The 14028-nt window shown below is 51.0% G+C and overlaps 1 protein-coding gene across 2 annotated transcripts in view; it reads left to right on the forward strand.

Annotated features, from left to right (window-relative positions):
* Nucleotides 1-13478, forward strand: part of FHOD1 (formin homology 2 domain containing 1) — a 34955-nt gene extending 21477 nt beyond the window's left edge. Inside the window, exons 11-24 of one of the 2 annotated variants that reach the window (XM_081018219.1) lie at nt 321-431; nt 1319-1342; nt 1960-2013; nt 2983-3098; nt 3250-4226; nt 4966-5118; nt 5336-5518; nt 5910-6029; nt 6731-6892; nt 7786-7976; nt 8288-8480; nt 8680-8839; nt 9667-9843; nt 12501-13478. In XM_081018219.1, coding sequence (XP_080874345.1) covers nt 321-431; nt 1319-1342; nt 1960-2013; nt 2983-3098; nt 3250-4226; nt 4966-5118; nt 5336-5518; nt 5910-6029; nt 6731-6892; nt 7786-7976; nt 8288-8480; nt 8680-8839; nt 9667-9843; nt 12501-12583 — 2704 coding nt within the window. In that variant the 3' untranslated portion in view covers nt 12584-13478. The remainder of the gene's footprint in view (nt 1-320; nt 432-1318; nt 1343-1959; nt 2014-2982; nt 3099-3249; nt 4227-4965; nt 5119-5335; nt 5519-5909; nt 6030-6730; nt 6893-7785; nt 7977-8287; nt 8481-8679; nt 8840-9666; nt 9844-12500) is intronic. The other variant, XM_081018220.1, reaches the window with a different exon arrangement.
* The last annotated feature ends 550 nt before the right edge of the window (nt 13479-14028 follow it).

The following is a 14028-nucleotide window of genomic DNA, read 5'->3' on the forward strand; positions in this document are numbered from 1 at the left end:
TTTCTGCTTGTGGCTTTTGTTCTGCTTGGAACTGGTGGGAAAGAAGCTGAGCCAAGAAGGTTGAAAAGGCCCAGCCCAAAGAGCGGGGCAGTTGGTGGAAGCTGGCAGGAGGCAAAGGGAGGCTGGAAGAGGAGCATGTGGGTCCTCCAGAGGCCACCTTTGCCTGCCTGTGGTGATACCGCCTCAGAAACCCTCACTCGGCCCAGGAGGCCCTGTTCCAGGGAGCTGCCTCAGAACGACTAGAAAGTCTTGATGGGCCCCCATTGGAGCCTTGTGTGCTCACAGCCCTCCTCCTGCTCTCCTCCCTCTCCCTTTTCTAGGCCTGCCTTCAAGAGCATGTACAGCAGCGCATCCAGCGTCCAGCTTTCCACGCCATCCATTCCTGTGGAAGAAGAGCAGAGTGGCAGCCTGGGCGAGAGGAGTATTTTCAAGTAGGTCTCTCTGGCCAAAGGGGACACAAGATCTCTCCCTGCTCAGAGCTGCCAGAAGCCCTGAGCTTAGTATATTGGGCTGGGGGGTAGGTGAGGAGATGTGGGGGAAGATATTGACCGTACTGGGGAGATTCAGGAGCCCTCTGGAAGCTCTAGGGGAGATGGGCTTGACTCTCCCCATTCTCTTCTTCCCTGGCCAGCAGTTCTGAGGAGGCAGCTGTGGCAAGGAGGTGTCTGGTTAGCAATGGTGGATGGGGAGGAGGTGGCAGCCCTTGCTGTCCACTAAGGCAGCTCCCCTTCCAAAGGGGCTTTTTCATGTCCTGCAGGGTAGGGTGGGGTGCAGCGTGGCAGTGAGAAATGCAGCAGGAGCCTTAGAAGAGGAGGGGGCCAGTGGTGATGGTTGAAAGAATCTGGTGGCTCTGACGCAATTCACCCAAAGTGAATGGAGTCTATAATCAAATACTTGCCCCCCTCCTTTCTTGAGATGGGCTTCTGTAACCCTCCCCACATGATGGAGGGTCCTGCTGTAGATGGGGGGGGAGGTGCAGGGGGGATTCCACCCCCCATAAATGGTGCTGAACCCCTTCCTCTGCAAGTGCCGAAGGAAGGCCGGAGAGTTCAGAGCACAGGCGGATTGGAGGGTGGCAGGTTTTTCTGTGGGTGGGGGTAAGGGCCTGCTGGGCTGGGAGAGGCAGTCATCCTTGTTGCACAAGTTGGACATTGAAGCAAGCTGTCCTGGAGAGTCCCTTTTCTCACTTCTTCTCTCCTCTTATTGTGCCCTCACCTCCATCTGCTCCTGGCCCAGCCCACCACCCCTCTTCTTTTTCTTCTTCTGCCACCTACTTCTCTCGCGTGCTCTCCTGCTTAAACTCCCTTTCCTTTTCCAGACTTCACGAAACTGCCCCTGCTTGGTAAGTGATGCCACACATGTATTGTGTGTGTGTGTGTGTGTGTGTGTGTGTGTGATGCTCTTGGCCCTGTGGTTTCCTTTCCTCTGCTGTTCATAGCTTTTGAATTATTTAATGAGGGATCTGTTTGCAGGCTTGGGGCTTCTGGCATGTAGTTTGGGCTCCTCTGCCTTTGTGCTTCTCCAGCGACTTCTGGGTCTGGATCCTGCTGGATTGCCTTTGAAGCGTGAAGGGCCAAGGGTCATCTGAGCTGAGGCACCAGCAAAGAGGGGATACTATCCTGGACCAGTTTACAGAGTCAAGAGTGTGGCAACAGCCCTGTGTTGTGCTTCTGAACAGATGCAGTGTTTCCACTTGTGGTTGTGTGGCTGGCATCTGCTTGGGGCTCCAGGAGTAGACTTCTGAGGCCTTTGTGACCTTGGTGCATGCGTGAGCAGCCCTTTCGTCCAGACTTGGAGCACCAGAATGAGTGGCTGCAGGGAAGTGAGGTGGGATTTCAGCTGGACAGGAGGAGTGAGTTCACCCCCAGATTGCATGGACCTCTCTGCTTTGGAGCTGGTGTAGCCTTGGCAGAGCTTGTGGGCATGCAGAGTGTGGCACTAACTGACTTTTTCTCCCAGGCAAGAGGAAAGCCCCTCAGTATGTGGGGACAAGCCTATTCTGAGGCGCTTTGAGTAAGTACAGAGAACATGTGTGTTTCATCAGGCTTAGGCTGGTGCTGGAGGTCTCGCTTTGGTTTCAGGCCCAGGAATTTGTTGATCCCTGTTGAGTTCCTCCGGCAAAGAATCCTCCTGAATCTCTGCAGTGGCCTCAAAAGTGCCTGGTGGATGGAAGCCAAAACTCTTGGGCAGCCTTGGCCCCCTGCCACTGATGGAAGGCCCTTCCTGGCCCTCTGGAGGCAGCTCATCCAGCAAGCTGCATTTGGGTCTCTTCTAGACCCACCATCCCAGCTGCCATGTTTCCTCGTACAGGGCAGCATTGATGGCAAGATCACCCAGTAGCCAACCCAGGTTACCTAGCAGAGGAGGTGAAGCTAAGAAGAAGCAGTGACTTGCCAAGGGACCCCCAGTGAATTACAGGGCTGAGTGGGGCTTGAGCTGCTGTGTGCCACCCACCCACTCTCTCTTCCATCTGCTGCATTGTCCTAGTCCATGCTGGCCTTCTGCTGCCCACAGGAGAGGGCAGGGAGCAGGATTCGGGGCTGGCTGAGGTGCCATGCTTTCTTGACATCCCTTTCCCACCCCATAGGCTGCTGGGTTCTGTATGAGATGGGGCCTTGGACCAGTTAGAGTGTGGCTGTCCTGGAGCAGTCCTGTGTTGAGGAAAACTGCAGGAGCTTGGGGGAGAGAAGGCTGGAGGAGGGTCTGCGCAGTTGCCTTTGCTGCAGCTATTGAGGATCTCAGCCTGTACCTCTTTAAACAGGTGCCGAGAGAGCTTTGGGCCTCAGAGGAACCACCACTGATGGGTGTCAGCATTTGTGCCAAGTGCTGGACCTCCTGTGTGTTGCAGCATCTGATAGATTGGCTCTACCAGTCTCTGGGGGGACAGCTGTTGGGTGGGATGAGCCTCATCCTGCTTGCTGTGTGGTGATGGAACATTGTGTCCCCGGTGCTGAATGATGTGGCATTTTGCTTCTCTCATAGAGCACGCTTCCTGGAAAATCTTGCTGCCTCCCAGAAAGAGAAGTTGGTTGCAATCTCCAAGGGGCGAGCTGAGGTCCTTGCTGAAGCTACTCCGAGCACTGAGCAGCTCTCCCCAGGTAATGCAGCAGAAGAGCCGGCAGTGTTGGCGACAATCCCTGCCTTGGCCAAAGGCTTGTTGCTGAGGCTTCTCCTTTTCTGTGCTGCTTGTCAACTGCGTAGCTTGTCTCCTTTCCTAGTTAAACCTTAACTCTTCCTCTGTGCCCTTAGGGAGGTGGCGTGAAGGACAGGAGAGAAACGGCGATGGAACAGAGCTCAGCTCTGCGTTGGGCTTGGCTGGCTTTGAAGGCGAAGAGGCCAGGGAGAGCCTGCCAGGTGAGGGGCCCTCCAGCAGCACCCCTGGGCTGGGTCCCAATTGCACCCCAAGCCCAGAAAGCCCAGTTCCACTGTGTGATGGAGAAGATCCCTGCAGCCACCCTGTGCCTGGAAAGAAGCTCAACCTTGACACACTGTTCTCCAATAACAGCCCTGCAAGGCTGGAAGGTGTGATTCTTGCCCCAGCAGAAGAGTTCCAGGCAGACGCCGGGAGTGAAGAAGGCAGCCCACAGAGCAATGGGAAACAGGGCAGCCCCTCCAACCTGCGGGCCCGGCCATTGCGGGCTCAGTTCAGCCTTGAGGCAGAAGCCAGCCTGCAGAGCCTGGAGAGGACTTTCATGACTCCCTACAGGAAGGGAGCGGAGGTGATGCGAGGGCCCCTGGAGCTCAGCCCCAAGCACCTGAAGATCAGAGATTTGGACTTCTCTGACCTGGGTGAGGAGGAAGACTTTGATATCCTAGAAACAGAGACTGTGCCTGACCATGTGGTTGTGGCTGCCAGTGGGGCTCCGGCCCCTCCACCCCTCCCTCCGAGCTGCCCTCCACCCCCACCAGGCTGTGCCTTTCCCCCTCCCCCTCCTCCGCCCCCACCAGGCTGTGCCTTTCCCCCGCCTCCTCCACCCCCACCAGGCTGTCCTCCAGGCTTGCTGGGCTCCTCCAGGGAGGATGCCCACTCCCCAGCAAAGAAGAAGAAAACTATTAAGCTCTTCTGGAGGGAGCTAAAGAACGTGGACAGCTCTGCCAGGCGGGAAGGAAGAGGAGACCCCTTTGGGCCAGCCACTCTGTGGGCGTCTCTGGAGAAGGTGGAGGTTGACACCACCAAGATGGAGCATCTCTTCGAGTCCAAGACGAAGGAGGTGCTTAGCTCGAAGGTAGGTTGGGGCTCCTCAGTGTTGGCTACAGGAGGGAGGAGGACTCTCTCCTGAGCTCGGGCTGTGGGGTTCTTGCAGGAGGCTTTGCCCATGCTTTCTAGTGGGGTTGTGGAAAGGGACTGCAGAGCATTTTTAATAGACTTATTTTTAAATAAGTGTGCCAGAGGCTCAAAGCAGAGGAGCCCAAGGAGCTGCCTTGCCCTGAGTCTGACTCTTGGCCTGGTCTGACAGCAGCTTCCCTAGGGCTCTGGAAGCTCCCTTGACCTGCTCCCTGGAGGTGCCAAGAACTGATCCAGGGACTTTGGGCTCTGCCCTTGAGCTTCTCTCTGACTTCCAGTCTCCTCTATTCAGTGCTGCTCTTCCTTATCACTGCGCCTTCGACCCTCTTGCCTTCAAGGACTTCTAGCCCATGTGATTTCTTCTTCCATCTTGAATGTGCCTGGAGCAAGCTGCGCTGTCAGGGCCTAGCCAGCAGAGCCTCAGGCAGAGACTGTTCTTGTCAGTCAAAGAGAAAAAGCTTTGTCCTTTGCAGGCAGAGACCAGCCACTATCTTGCTCTGGGGTCCTCTGCCTGTCCTGCCCAGTCATGATGCTCGCGGGTTGACATTGGGTCCAGGCCTCATCTGCCAGTTTAAGCTACCTCGCAGGAGAGTTGTGGGGCTGAAAGAGGAGAACCTCCAAAGATGGGGTGATAGTGTGACAGACAAAAACATCAACCCTTCCCTTCTTTCACTCCCAAGAAAGCTGTTGATGGGAAGAAGCTAATTGTGGTTTTGGATCCCAAGAGGAGCAATGCCATCAACATCGGCTTGACTGCGCTGCCTCCCGTACACATCATCAAGACAGCGATTGTCAACTTCGATGAATTTGCAATTAACAAGGAAGGGATTGAGGTGAGAATTCTGTGTCTCCTGAGAACCCTTGACCATAAAGAAGCCTTCTGGACTACAACTTGCATCAGCCCCAGCTTCATTTGCTCATGCTGACTGGGACTGATGGGACTTGTGGTCCAGAGCATCTGCAGGGCACTCAGTTTGGGAAAGCTGCCATGAAGGGCCAGGTGGAGTCATTGTGTCCTGACCCAACACCCTCTTCCCTCTTGTTTTGCAGAAAATCTTGACGATGGTTCCAACCGAGGAGGAGAAGCAGAAGATCCAGGAAGCACAGATGGCCAATCCCGACGTGCCTCTGGGTTCAGCTGAGCAGTTCCTCCTCGCTCTCTCCTCCATCACTGAGCTCACTGCCCGGCTTCAGCTGTGGGCTTTCAAGCTGGACTATGAGGCCATGGAGCAGGTACACTCCTGCTCAGGATACTGCAGAACCTCTGAAATTGGGGGTGGCGCAGGTGGATTCCCCCCCCCCCCCCAGTGTTCTAACCAGTCCTCCCTGTAAATCTGGCTGGACCTTCTTGCTGGGCTTAAAGGCAAGGGGGCCATCGCTGGTGAACCAACCTGCAAGGGAACCGGATGACTTGGTGAGAGTGGCTGCTGTGGTTGGACTGGCCACATGGCAAATGGTTCCAGGTGTCATTCAGCTGCCCTTTGCTTCCTCCTGCTGCTGAATCCATCCATTGCTTTTGGGTCCTAAGCAAGAACCTGCATATCTGGGCCAGCAATTTGCTCACTCCCTCCAATTTCTGGGGGCAAACAGGTCCTTACAGCTTGTCTTCTGTGTTCCTGTGCAGGAAATTGCAGAGCCGCTTTTTGATCTGAAACTTGGGATGCAGCAACTGGCCAAAAACCAAACCTTCAAGTGTATCCTTGCCACTCTCCTGGCCATGGGCAACTTCCTGAATGGATCCCAGGTGAGGCATGTAATGAGGGCGGGGGCAGGGGCTCAGTTCAGGAGCCAGCACCAAGCAGCTCTGAGCATATGCTGAGCACCATTTCCTTCAGCAGGTGGTCAGACATCTGGGATTGGAGCCTGAGTTTTTTTGTTCACAGGGCCTGCCCAGATTTTTTTCTTGCCCAGCTGCGGCATTGGACCCTCTTAATGTCCACTGTGGTCACAGGAAGCTGCCTTCTGTCAGGTCAGGCACTTTGCCTGCATCGCCCTGGAGTCCACTCTGGCAGTGACTCTCAGACAGAGCCAGGTCTTTCTCCTCAGTTGCACCCAGACTCTTTTCCAAACTGCAGGCACTGGGACCCTCCACCTGCCAGTGGACGTGCTGTGGGGGCAGGCGATCCTGCACCTGGAAGCTGGGGCTCTTTTTCAGGCATGCAGTGACTCTTCAGCTGGCAGCTCTTGCCATCCCCATTGTGTGTGCATCTGTGTCATGTGTCAAGCACAAAGGCCTGTCTCAGGGCACATTGCGCAGGGAAGGTGGGAGGTAGGGCAGACTTTTAGGGCTGGTAGTGGCGACGGCACCTTCCTTTGGTGCAAGTAGCAGCTGCTGGGTGTCTGTCATGCTGTTGCAAAGAGAACAGGTGAGGAGCCCTCTTCCTGGGCTCTGCTTCTTCCTCAAACCTGGTGCATCCTCTTAAATTCCAATTTTTGGGGTTTCAGAGCCAAGGGTTTGAGCTGAGCTACCTGGCCAAGGTGTCAGAGGTGAAGGACACAGTGCACCGACAGACCCTGCTCCACCACCTGTGCCACTTCGTGGTGGAGAAGTTCCCGGACACGACGGACCTCTACTCAGAGATCGCCGCTATCACTCGCTCAGCCAAGGTCAGGGCTGTGTGGGTGGGGGGCTTCTCCTCTCCTGCTTCTGGGAGGATTTGCTCTGAGAGCCACATCCCGGGCCAAACTCCTGTGTGCAGAATTGATTTGTGTTTGATTTATTCGGCTTGTATATCACTTGAGTCCTTTTCTCAGACACACACACACACACACACACACACACACACATACATATAGCTCCATCCCCTAGTGGGACCATGTTAAATAATGCACAGTAGCAATTATTAAACCACAGACCAAAACCCAGATTGAGTAAGAAGCAAGTTGACATGCTGAAACATGTGCACAGGACGGCAACCAAGACAATAAAGAGTCTGGAAACCAAGCTTTATATATATGAGGAATGGTTGAGGGAGCTTGGTATGTTTAGCCTAGAGAAGAGAAGACAGAGAGGTGGTAGGACAGCTGTCTTCAAATATCTGAAGGGCTGTCACATGGAAGATGGAGCAAGCTTGTTTTCTCCTCCAAGGCGTAGGACCCAAACCAAATGACAGGAAAGGAGATTCTGACTAAGCATTAGGAAAAACTTTCTGAAAGCAAGAGCTGCTCACCAGTGGAACAGACTTCCTTGGATGGTGGTGGGCCCTCCTTCACTGGAGGTTTTTTAACAGAGGTTGGATTTCCATCTGTTAGGGAGGCTTTAACTGTGATTCCTGCATTGCAGGGAGTCGGACTTAGATGACCATTGGGATCCCTTCCAAAACTACCAATTTTATGATTCTATGAACTCTTTAACAACATCATGATTAAAGCTGCCCGTATTAAAATGTTTTTACCTGCTGCGAAAAGAATAGTCCATTTGGCACCTGTGAGGAGCATTCCGCAGAGAGAAAGGGGGCTGTTGGCAAGAATTGCAAAGAGGCCTTGCTTTTTCCCTCCAGGTGGACTTTGATGCGCTGGCAGAAAGCCTCCTGCAGCTGGAGCGACGGTGCAGAGTGTCCTGGGAGAGCCTGAAGGCCATCACAAAGCACGACACCAAACCGGCCCTGAAGAGCAAACTGATGGACTTCCTTCACTCCAGCACCCAGAAGATCGTCATCCTCAAGGTGGTCCATCGACGCGTGTTAAACAGGTCTGTGTTAAACAGGGGAGAGGCCTTTGGGCATCTGGCTTCCCACTAGGTGCCCTGGGTGGCCATTGTGAGGGCAGGGTGCTGGCCAGCTGGGCGTCTCTTCTGTTCTTGTGGCCTTTCTGGGGGTGTCGTTTTAGAGGTGTCCTTTTACTGATTACTCTGTTGATGTCGCTTGATGTTCGGTTTGTTGCTCTTGCTCGGAGAAGAGCAAGTGAGTGACAAAGGTTATAAATAAATGAATGCCCTGGTCAGGAAGCAGGGAGAGGATGGTGATGCCAGTCAGTTTCCTGCAGTTCAGCCTCTGCCCACAGGTTCCGCTCCTTTCTGCTATACTTGGGCTATGATCTACGCTTGGCACAGGAGGCAAAGGTCACAGGGTTCTGCCGGACCCTGCGGGAGTTTGCCCTGGAGTACCGCACCTGCCGGGAGCGAGTTCTGCAGCAGCAAAAGAAACGGGCAGTATATCGTGAAAGGAACAAGACCCGCGGCAGGATGATCACCGAGGCAAGTTCTTCCCGCCCCACCTAACCCTACCTCACCTGTCCAATGGAAACTTCCAGCACGTGAAGAGGCTTCCTAAGCCCTCTTGTGTCCTTGCAAGAGCAGCTCCTGTGACAACATCTGTGTTGTTGCCTCCCCAGCTGGCAGCAGGTGGTGTACCCCCCTGCCCTTCCTCAATGCAGCGTTCTTTCTCTCATTGTAGATGGAGAGGTTTGCTACCGTCAGCAAGCCCGAAGACAGTCCCGCCACCGCTGTGCTCTCGGCCAGCCCCGAACATAAGGATGAAGCTGGCCACAAAAGCATGGCCACAGTGCTTATGTCCACTCCAGAGCCATCCGGCCGCCGCTCCCGAGCCAGCAGAGGTAGGGAGGTGGGGAGATGTGTCTGTCTCCAGGTAGGGTCAGTCTCCTTTCCCACCCTCATTCAGCTTCTTGGCCACTCCAGAGCCCCTCTCCCTGGGGGTCTCCCCAAGCCACCAGCTTCCTAGCCGCTGCCTGGCCATTACAGCTTTGTGTTCTCGCTTACAGTGGTGGTTTGATAATTACAGTTGTTGCTGGAGTGGTTAAGAAGCTGGATCCTGACACAACAGATGGACAGTTCCCAGGTCCAGGCACTGGGTTGTGTTCCAGCTCTGAATGAGGTTGTGGGGCTGGTGCATTGCTTGAGGGTGCTCTTAGATCCATCACCATTACTAAAGGCCTGGGTGAGCGCAGTGGATCAGAGTACCCAGGACCAACTTTGCCAGGTGTGTCAACTATTATCATTCCTGGACAGGGATAGCCTTGCCCTTTGCAGCCTCATGATCAGACTACTTTAATGTGGGGCTACCCTTGTGCTTGATCCAGAAGCTGCAACTGGTGCAAAATGCAGCCGCTTTGTGTGCTTGGCAGGAGACCCAGCTTTACACATATGACCCCAAAGCAGAAAGATCAGCACTTTTGGCTGCTGAACCCAAGTACAAAGGTTTGTTATTTACATTTAAAACCCTAAAGAACATGGGGGCAGCTTCCCTACCAGGCGGACACCCCCAGTGCAGGCCAGGCTGCTCTTTCAAGGAGCCCCTGCTGGTCAGCCTTCAGCTGGCAGGCTATCTTTTGGTAACCATGCAGGTCTTTCTGTGATCAAGTCCAAAGTGGGAGGAAGCCTGCTTCTCGGGAGCTGGTTTTCACGGCAGCCTCCTCTGTTCTAGGTTTTGGGAAGATCAGCCCCGCCAGCGTGACCCCTCCTGAGGATGATGCCTCTGGCTCTCCTGAGGATGCCTCTGAAGAGATCATGGACCGCCTGGTGAAGTCTGTCACCCAGAGCACTCCTCCCCGGCCGGGTGCAGGGAAGGAGCGCAAGCGCTCACGTGGGAACCGGAAATCCCGTAAGCACAGAGCTTCTTTTATCGCCCCTTCACAGAGAGTGGCCATGTGTCTGTTTGTGTATGTGTATTCATTTGTGTGTGTTGAGCACGCTTGGATCTCCATGCCAGGCAACCCAAATTCAAGACTGGCAGAGAAGAGTGGCATTTCTTGTGCCAGTTGGCCAAGAGGGCATCATTTATGAATTCAAACTTTGTCTTTAAATAATTTTTATTAAAGTTTTAGACAATAAAAAAGAGGAAAAAAAACCAACATACACAATACATATAACAACAACAACACACAAAAAGCAACACAAAATTCAACAATAAAAACCAAAAAAAACCACATAACAATTAAAAACAATATCTCTTTTCCATTTCCATTTTTAAATTACTTACTTTCTGGACTTCCTCATACCTCCCTCTTTTGTATTCCAATCCAAATTATTTGTCTAGGAGTTTCTTTTCCACTTTTTAAATCCCAAACTTTAATTTAATAAAATATTAAAATATATAACTTCAACTTCTTTAAACCTAATCCTTGGTCTTAGTATCATATAACATTAAAATTTTCCCTCTTAATATCAAATTTCCATTTCTTTAAACATCTTTAATCTTAATCTTTAATCTTAGTCTATCATTAACTTTAACCTGTACAGCTGGAAACCACTTATTTTCAATCCAACATCACTCTAACATTCTTTAATTTTGCAGTGTTTCTGAAGATAGTCTTTGAATTTCTTCCAATCTTCCTCCATCAACTCTTCTCCCTGGTCACGGATTCTACCAGTCATTTCCGCCAATTCCATATAGTCCATAAGTTTCATCTGCCATTCCTCCAGCGTGGGAAGTTCTTGTGTCTTCCAATACTTTGCGATGAGTATTCTTGCTGCTGTTGTTGCATACATAAAGAAAGTTCTATCCTTTTTTATCACCATTTGGCCGACCATGCCCAGGAGAAAGGCCTCTGGTTTCTTAGGGAAGGTATACTTAAATACCTTTTTTAATTCATTATATATCATTTCCCAGAAAGCCTTAATCTTTGGGCACGTCCACCAAAGGTGGAAAAATGTACCTTCAGTTTCTTTACATTTCCAACATTTGTTATCGGGCAAATGATAGATTTTCGCAAGCTTGACTGGGGTTATGTACCACCTGTATATCATTTTCATAATATTCTCTCTTAAGGCATTACATGCCGTAAATTTCATACCTGTGGTCCATAACTGTTCCCAGTCAGCAAACATAATATTATGTCCAACGTCCTGTGCCCATTTAATCATAGCCGATTTTACCGTTTCATCCTGAGTATTCCATTTCAGCAGCAAGTTATACATTCTTGACAAATTCTTAGTTTTGGGTTCTAACAATTCTGTTTCCAATTTGGATCTTTCCACCTGGAAGCCAATTTTCCTGTCCAATTTAAATGCCTCCATTATCTGATAATAATGAAGCCAGTCTCGCACTTTGTCTTTTAGTTTTTCAAAACTCTGCAATTTCAATCTATCTCCGTCTTGTTCCAAAATTTCCCAATATTTCGGCCATTTGACCTCCATATTGACCTTTTTCAAGGCTTTCGCTTCCATTGGTGACAGCCACCTTGGGGTTTTGTTTTCTAACAAATCCTTATATCTTAACCAAACATTAAATAACGCTTTCCTGACAATGTGGTTTCTAAATGCTTTATGTGCTTTGACCTTATCATACCATAGATATGCATGCCATCCAAATACATTATTAAAACCTTCCAAGTCCAAAATGTCAGTGTTTTCAAGGAGTAGCCATTCTTTCAACCAGCAAAAGGCTGCTGATTCATAGTAAAGTTTAAGGTCTGGCAGGGCAAATCCACCTCTTTCCTTTGCATCTGTTAGTATTTTAAATTTTATTCTAGGCTTCTTGCCCTGCCAGACAAATTTAGAAATATCTTTCTGCCACCTCTTGAAACAATCCATTTTGTCCACAATCTGCAAAGTTTGGAACAAAAACAACATTCTAGGCAATACATTCATTTTTATCGCAGCAATACGGCCCAGCAGTGAAAGCTTCAAATTTGACCAAATTTCTAAATCTTTTTTCACTTCAGACCAGCATTTTTCATAGTTATCTTTAAATAAGTTCCCATTTTTTGCTGTCATGTTAATCCCCAAATATTTAACTTTCTTAACCACTGTTAAACCTGTCTCATTCTGAAACCTCTCTCTTTCAAACGGTGTTAAATTTTTCTCTAAAACCTTGGTTTTTAACTTGTTCAGTTTAAATCCTGCCACTTGACCAAATTCTTGAATCAGTTCTAAAACCCTTTTAGTACTAGATTCTGGCTCCTGTAACGTCAATACTAAGTCATCTGCAAATGCTCTCAATATGAATTCAAACTTTGTTCCCGTTTCTTTTTCCCTTTTGCATAATTTCCTCTGTTTTTTTGCCAATCAAGGGGCAGGAGTGAGAGCCATGAAGGGACTGCCCCACATTCCACTATATCTTCATTTGTTTCTCATTTGTTTTCTTACATTTATATCCCCCCTGTGCATCCAGGGGGCTCTAGTGGTACCAGCTTTGGCCTTGTTTTGGGACTGGGAGCTCCTGCCCTGTGGCTCTTGGGATGGGGGAATCCTAGGCTGCCTGTTTTAGAATGTCCCTGCTTACCTGGACTTTCTTGATCCCTTTGTGCTTCTTCTCAGTGAGGCGCACCCTGAAGAATGGCCTCAGCGACGAACTTGTCCAGGCTCTGGGCCTGGCGCAGGCGGCTGGAGTAGCTGTGTGATGGCGAAGAGGGCCTGTGGCCTTGGAGGAGCTTCTGAGGTAGAGCAGACTGCCCATCGGCTGGAGGAAGCTGGGGCTGGCCACTGCTTGTGTGTCCAGCAGAGCCCTGTGATACCTGCACAGTTCTACGTGGGAGACACTCATCACCAGATTTGCCTCGAGTGGAACCTTGCCAGCGTGTTTAGCTTTTGTCACTCCCTGAAGCCAGCCCCCTCACCTTCTCCTGACTGTGGTGCAGCTGGGGGGGGGGCAGTGCTGGCCATGCTGTGCAAAGACTTTCTCAAAGTGTGGGGGAGGGACTCCACCTGCCTAGAAAAGTATTACGTGTGTGTGTGTGTGTGTGTGTGTGTGTTGTGTTTAGACTGTTTCCGTCCAGCTCCTGGTTGAGGGGCATGGCTCAGGAACGAGAGAGTTGGCTACCTGGCTGCTGGGAGCCACCTGGCTCCAAATCAATTAGCCTCTCTCTCTCCTGGGACTTCTCCTACTTAGCAGGTCAAATAGTCCACAGCCCTTCTGCAAGCCCGTCCGCTCCTGACTGTGGGATGGAGCCACCTCCCTGGGCAGCCCTGAGCCCAATGAGCCTTGGGACAACCTCTTCCTGACCCCCCCCCCCCAAGACAGGCTCTGCTGGCCTGTGTTTGTCTGCAGCAGAGTCTCTTGCATCCCCTGTGTGATAAACTCCCAGCAGTCCCAACCTGAGGGTCCGTTCTGGGCAGCCGGAGAGCCGAGTGAGCAGAGGGGACATTTGGGCACCTCCCGCTGCCGTCCAGGTACAATCCTGAACAAGGGTTTAAAAAGCTGGCAGCCAGCTTCCCTGTTGCATAGAGCTCCTAATCAGTGGTTGGCTGGTGTTCAAATGAATAATGAGAAATAAAGGCTGTTACAATTCAGGCTGATGTTAGCATGGCAAAGTTTCTTTCTTTGTAATATTTCTGTGCTGGTATACAGAGGCTGTTCTTAAGTCAGTAAATTGAACAAAAGGCAATAACCTTTCCTTCATTAGCTAAGCATTATTGTTTCTGAAAGCTTTACTTATAATGATGGGAAACATGGTGGGAAGTGGAAGGTCCCCTTTGGAATGAAGCCCCAGAGCGTGGAGGTCTTACAGCAGAGTGTTGGAGGCCCCCTGAGGTGGCATTTCCAGAGCGCTCTAGTGGAGTCTGAGAAAAGGGTCCACAGGGACAGGAGCCACCTGCTCTTCCGAGGGCTGCCTGCAGGTGGCAACAAAGCCCCAGAGCTGACTGCCTGGGGTTACTATGTCCTGCCAGATTGCCACCACATTTGGCTTGAGCCAAACATCTGTGTGACTTTCAAAGGGTAATTTGAAATAATTTCAACAAGGTGAGCATATTCCTAACAGGGAGTGGGCCTTTCCACATCCGTATTAAAACCCAGTACAGTCTGGCATAAAACCTTTTTGGCTAAATCCCACTTTGTGAAATGCAT

This window comes from Podarcis pityusensis (genome assembly GCF_964106645.2).
Source record: "Podarcis pityusensis genome assembly, chromosome: 8".
NCBI lineage: Eukaryota > Metazoa > Chordata > Lepidosauria > Squamata > Lacertidae > Podarcis > Podarcis pityusensis.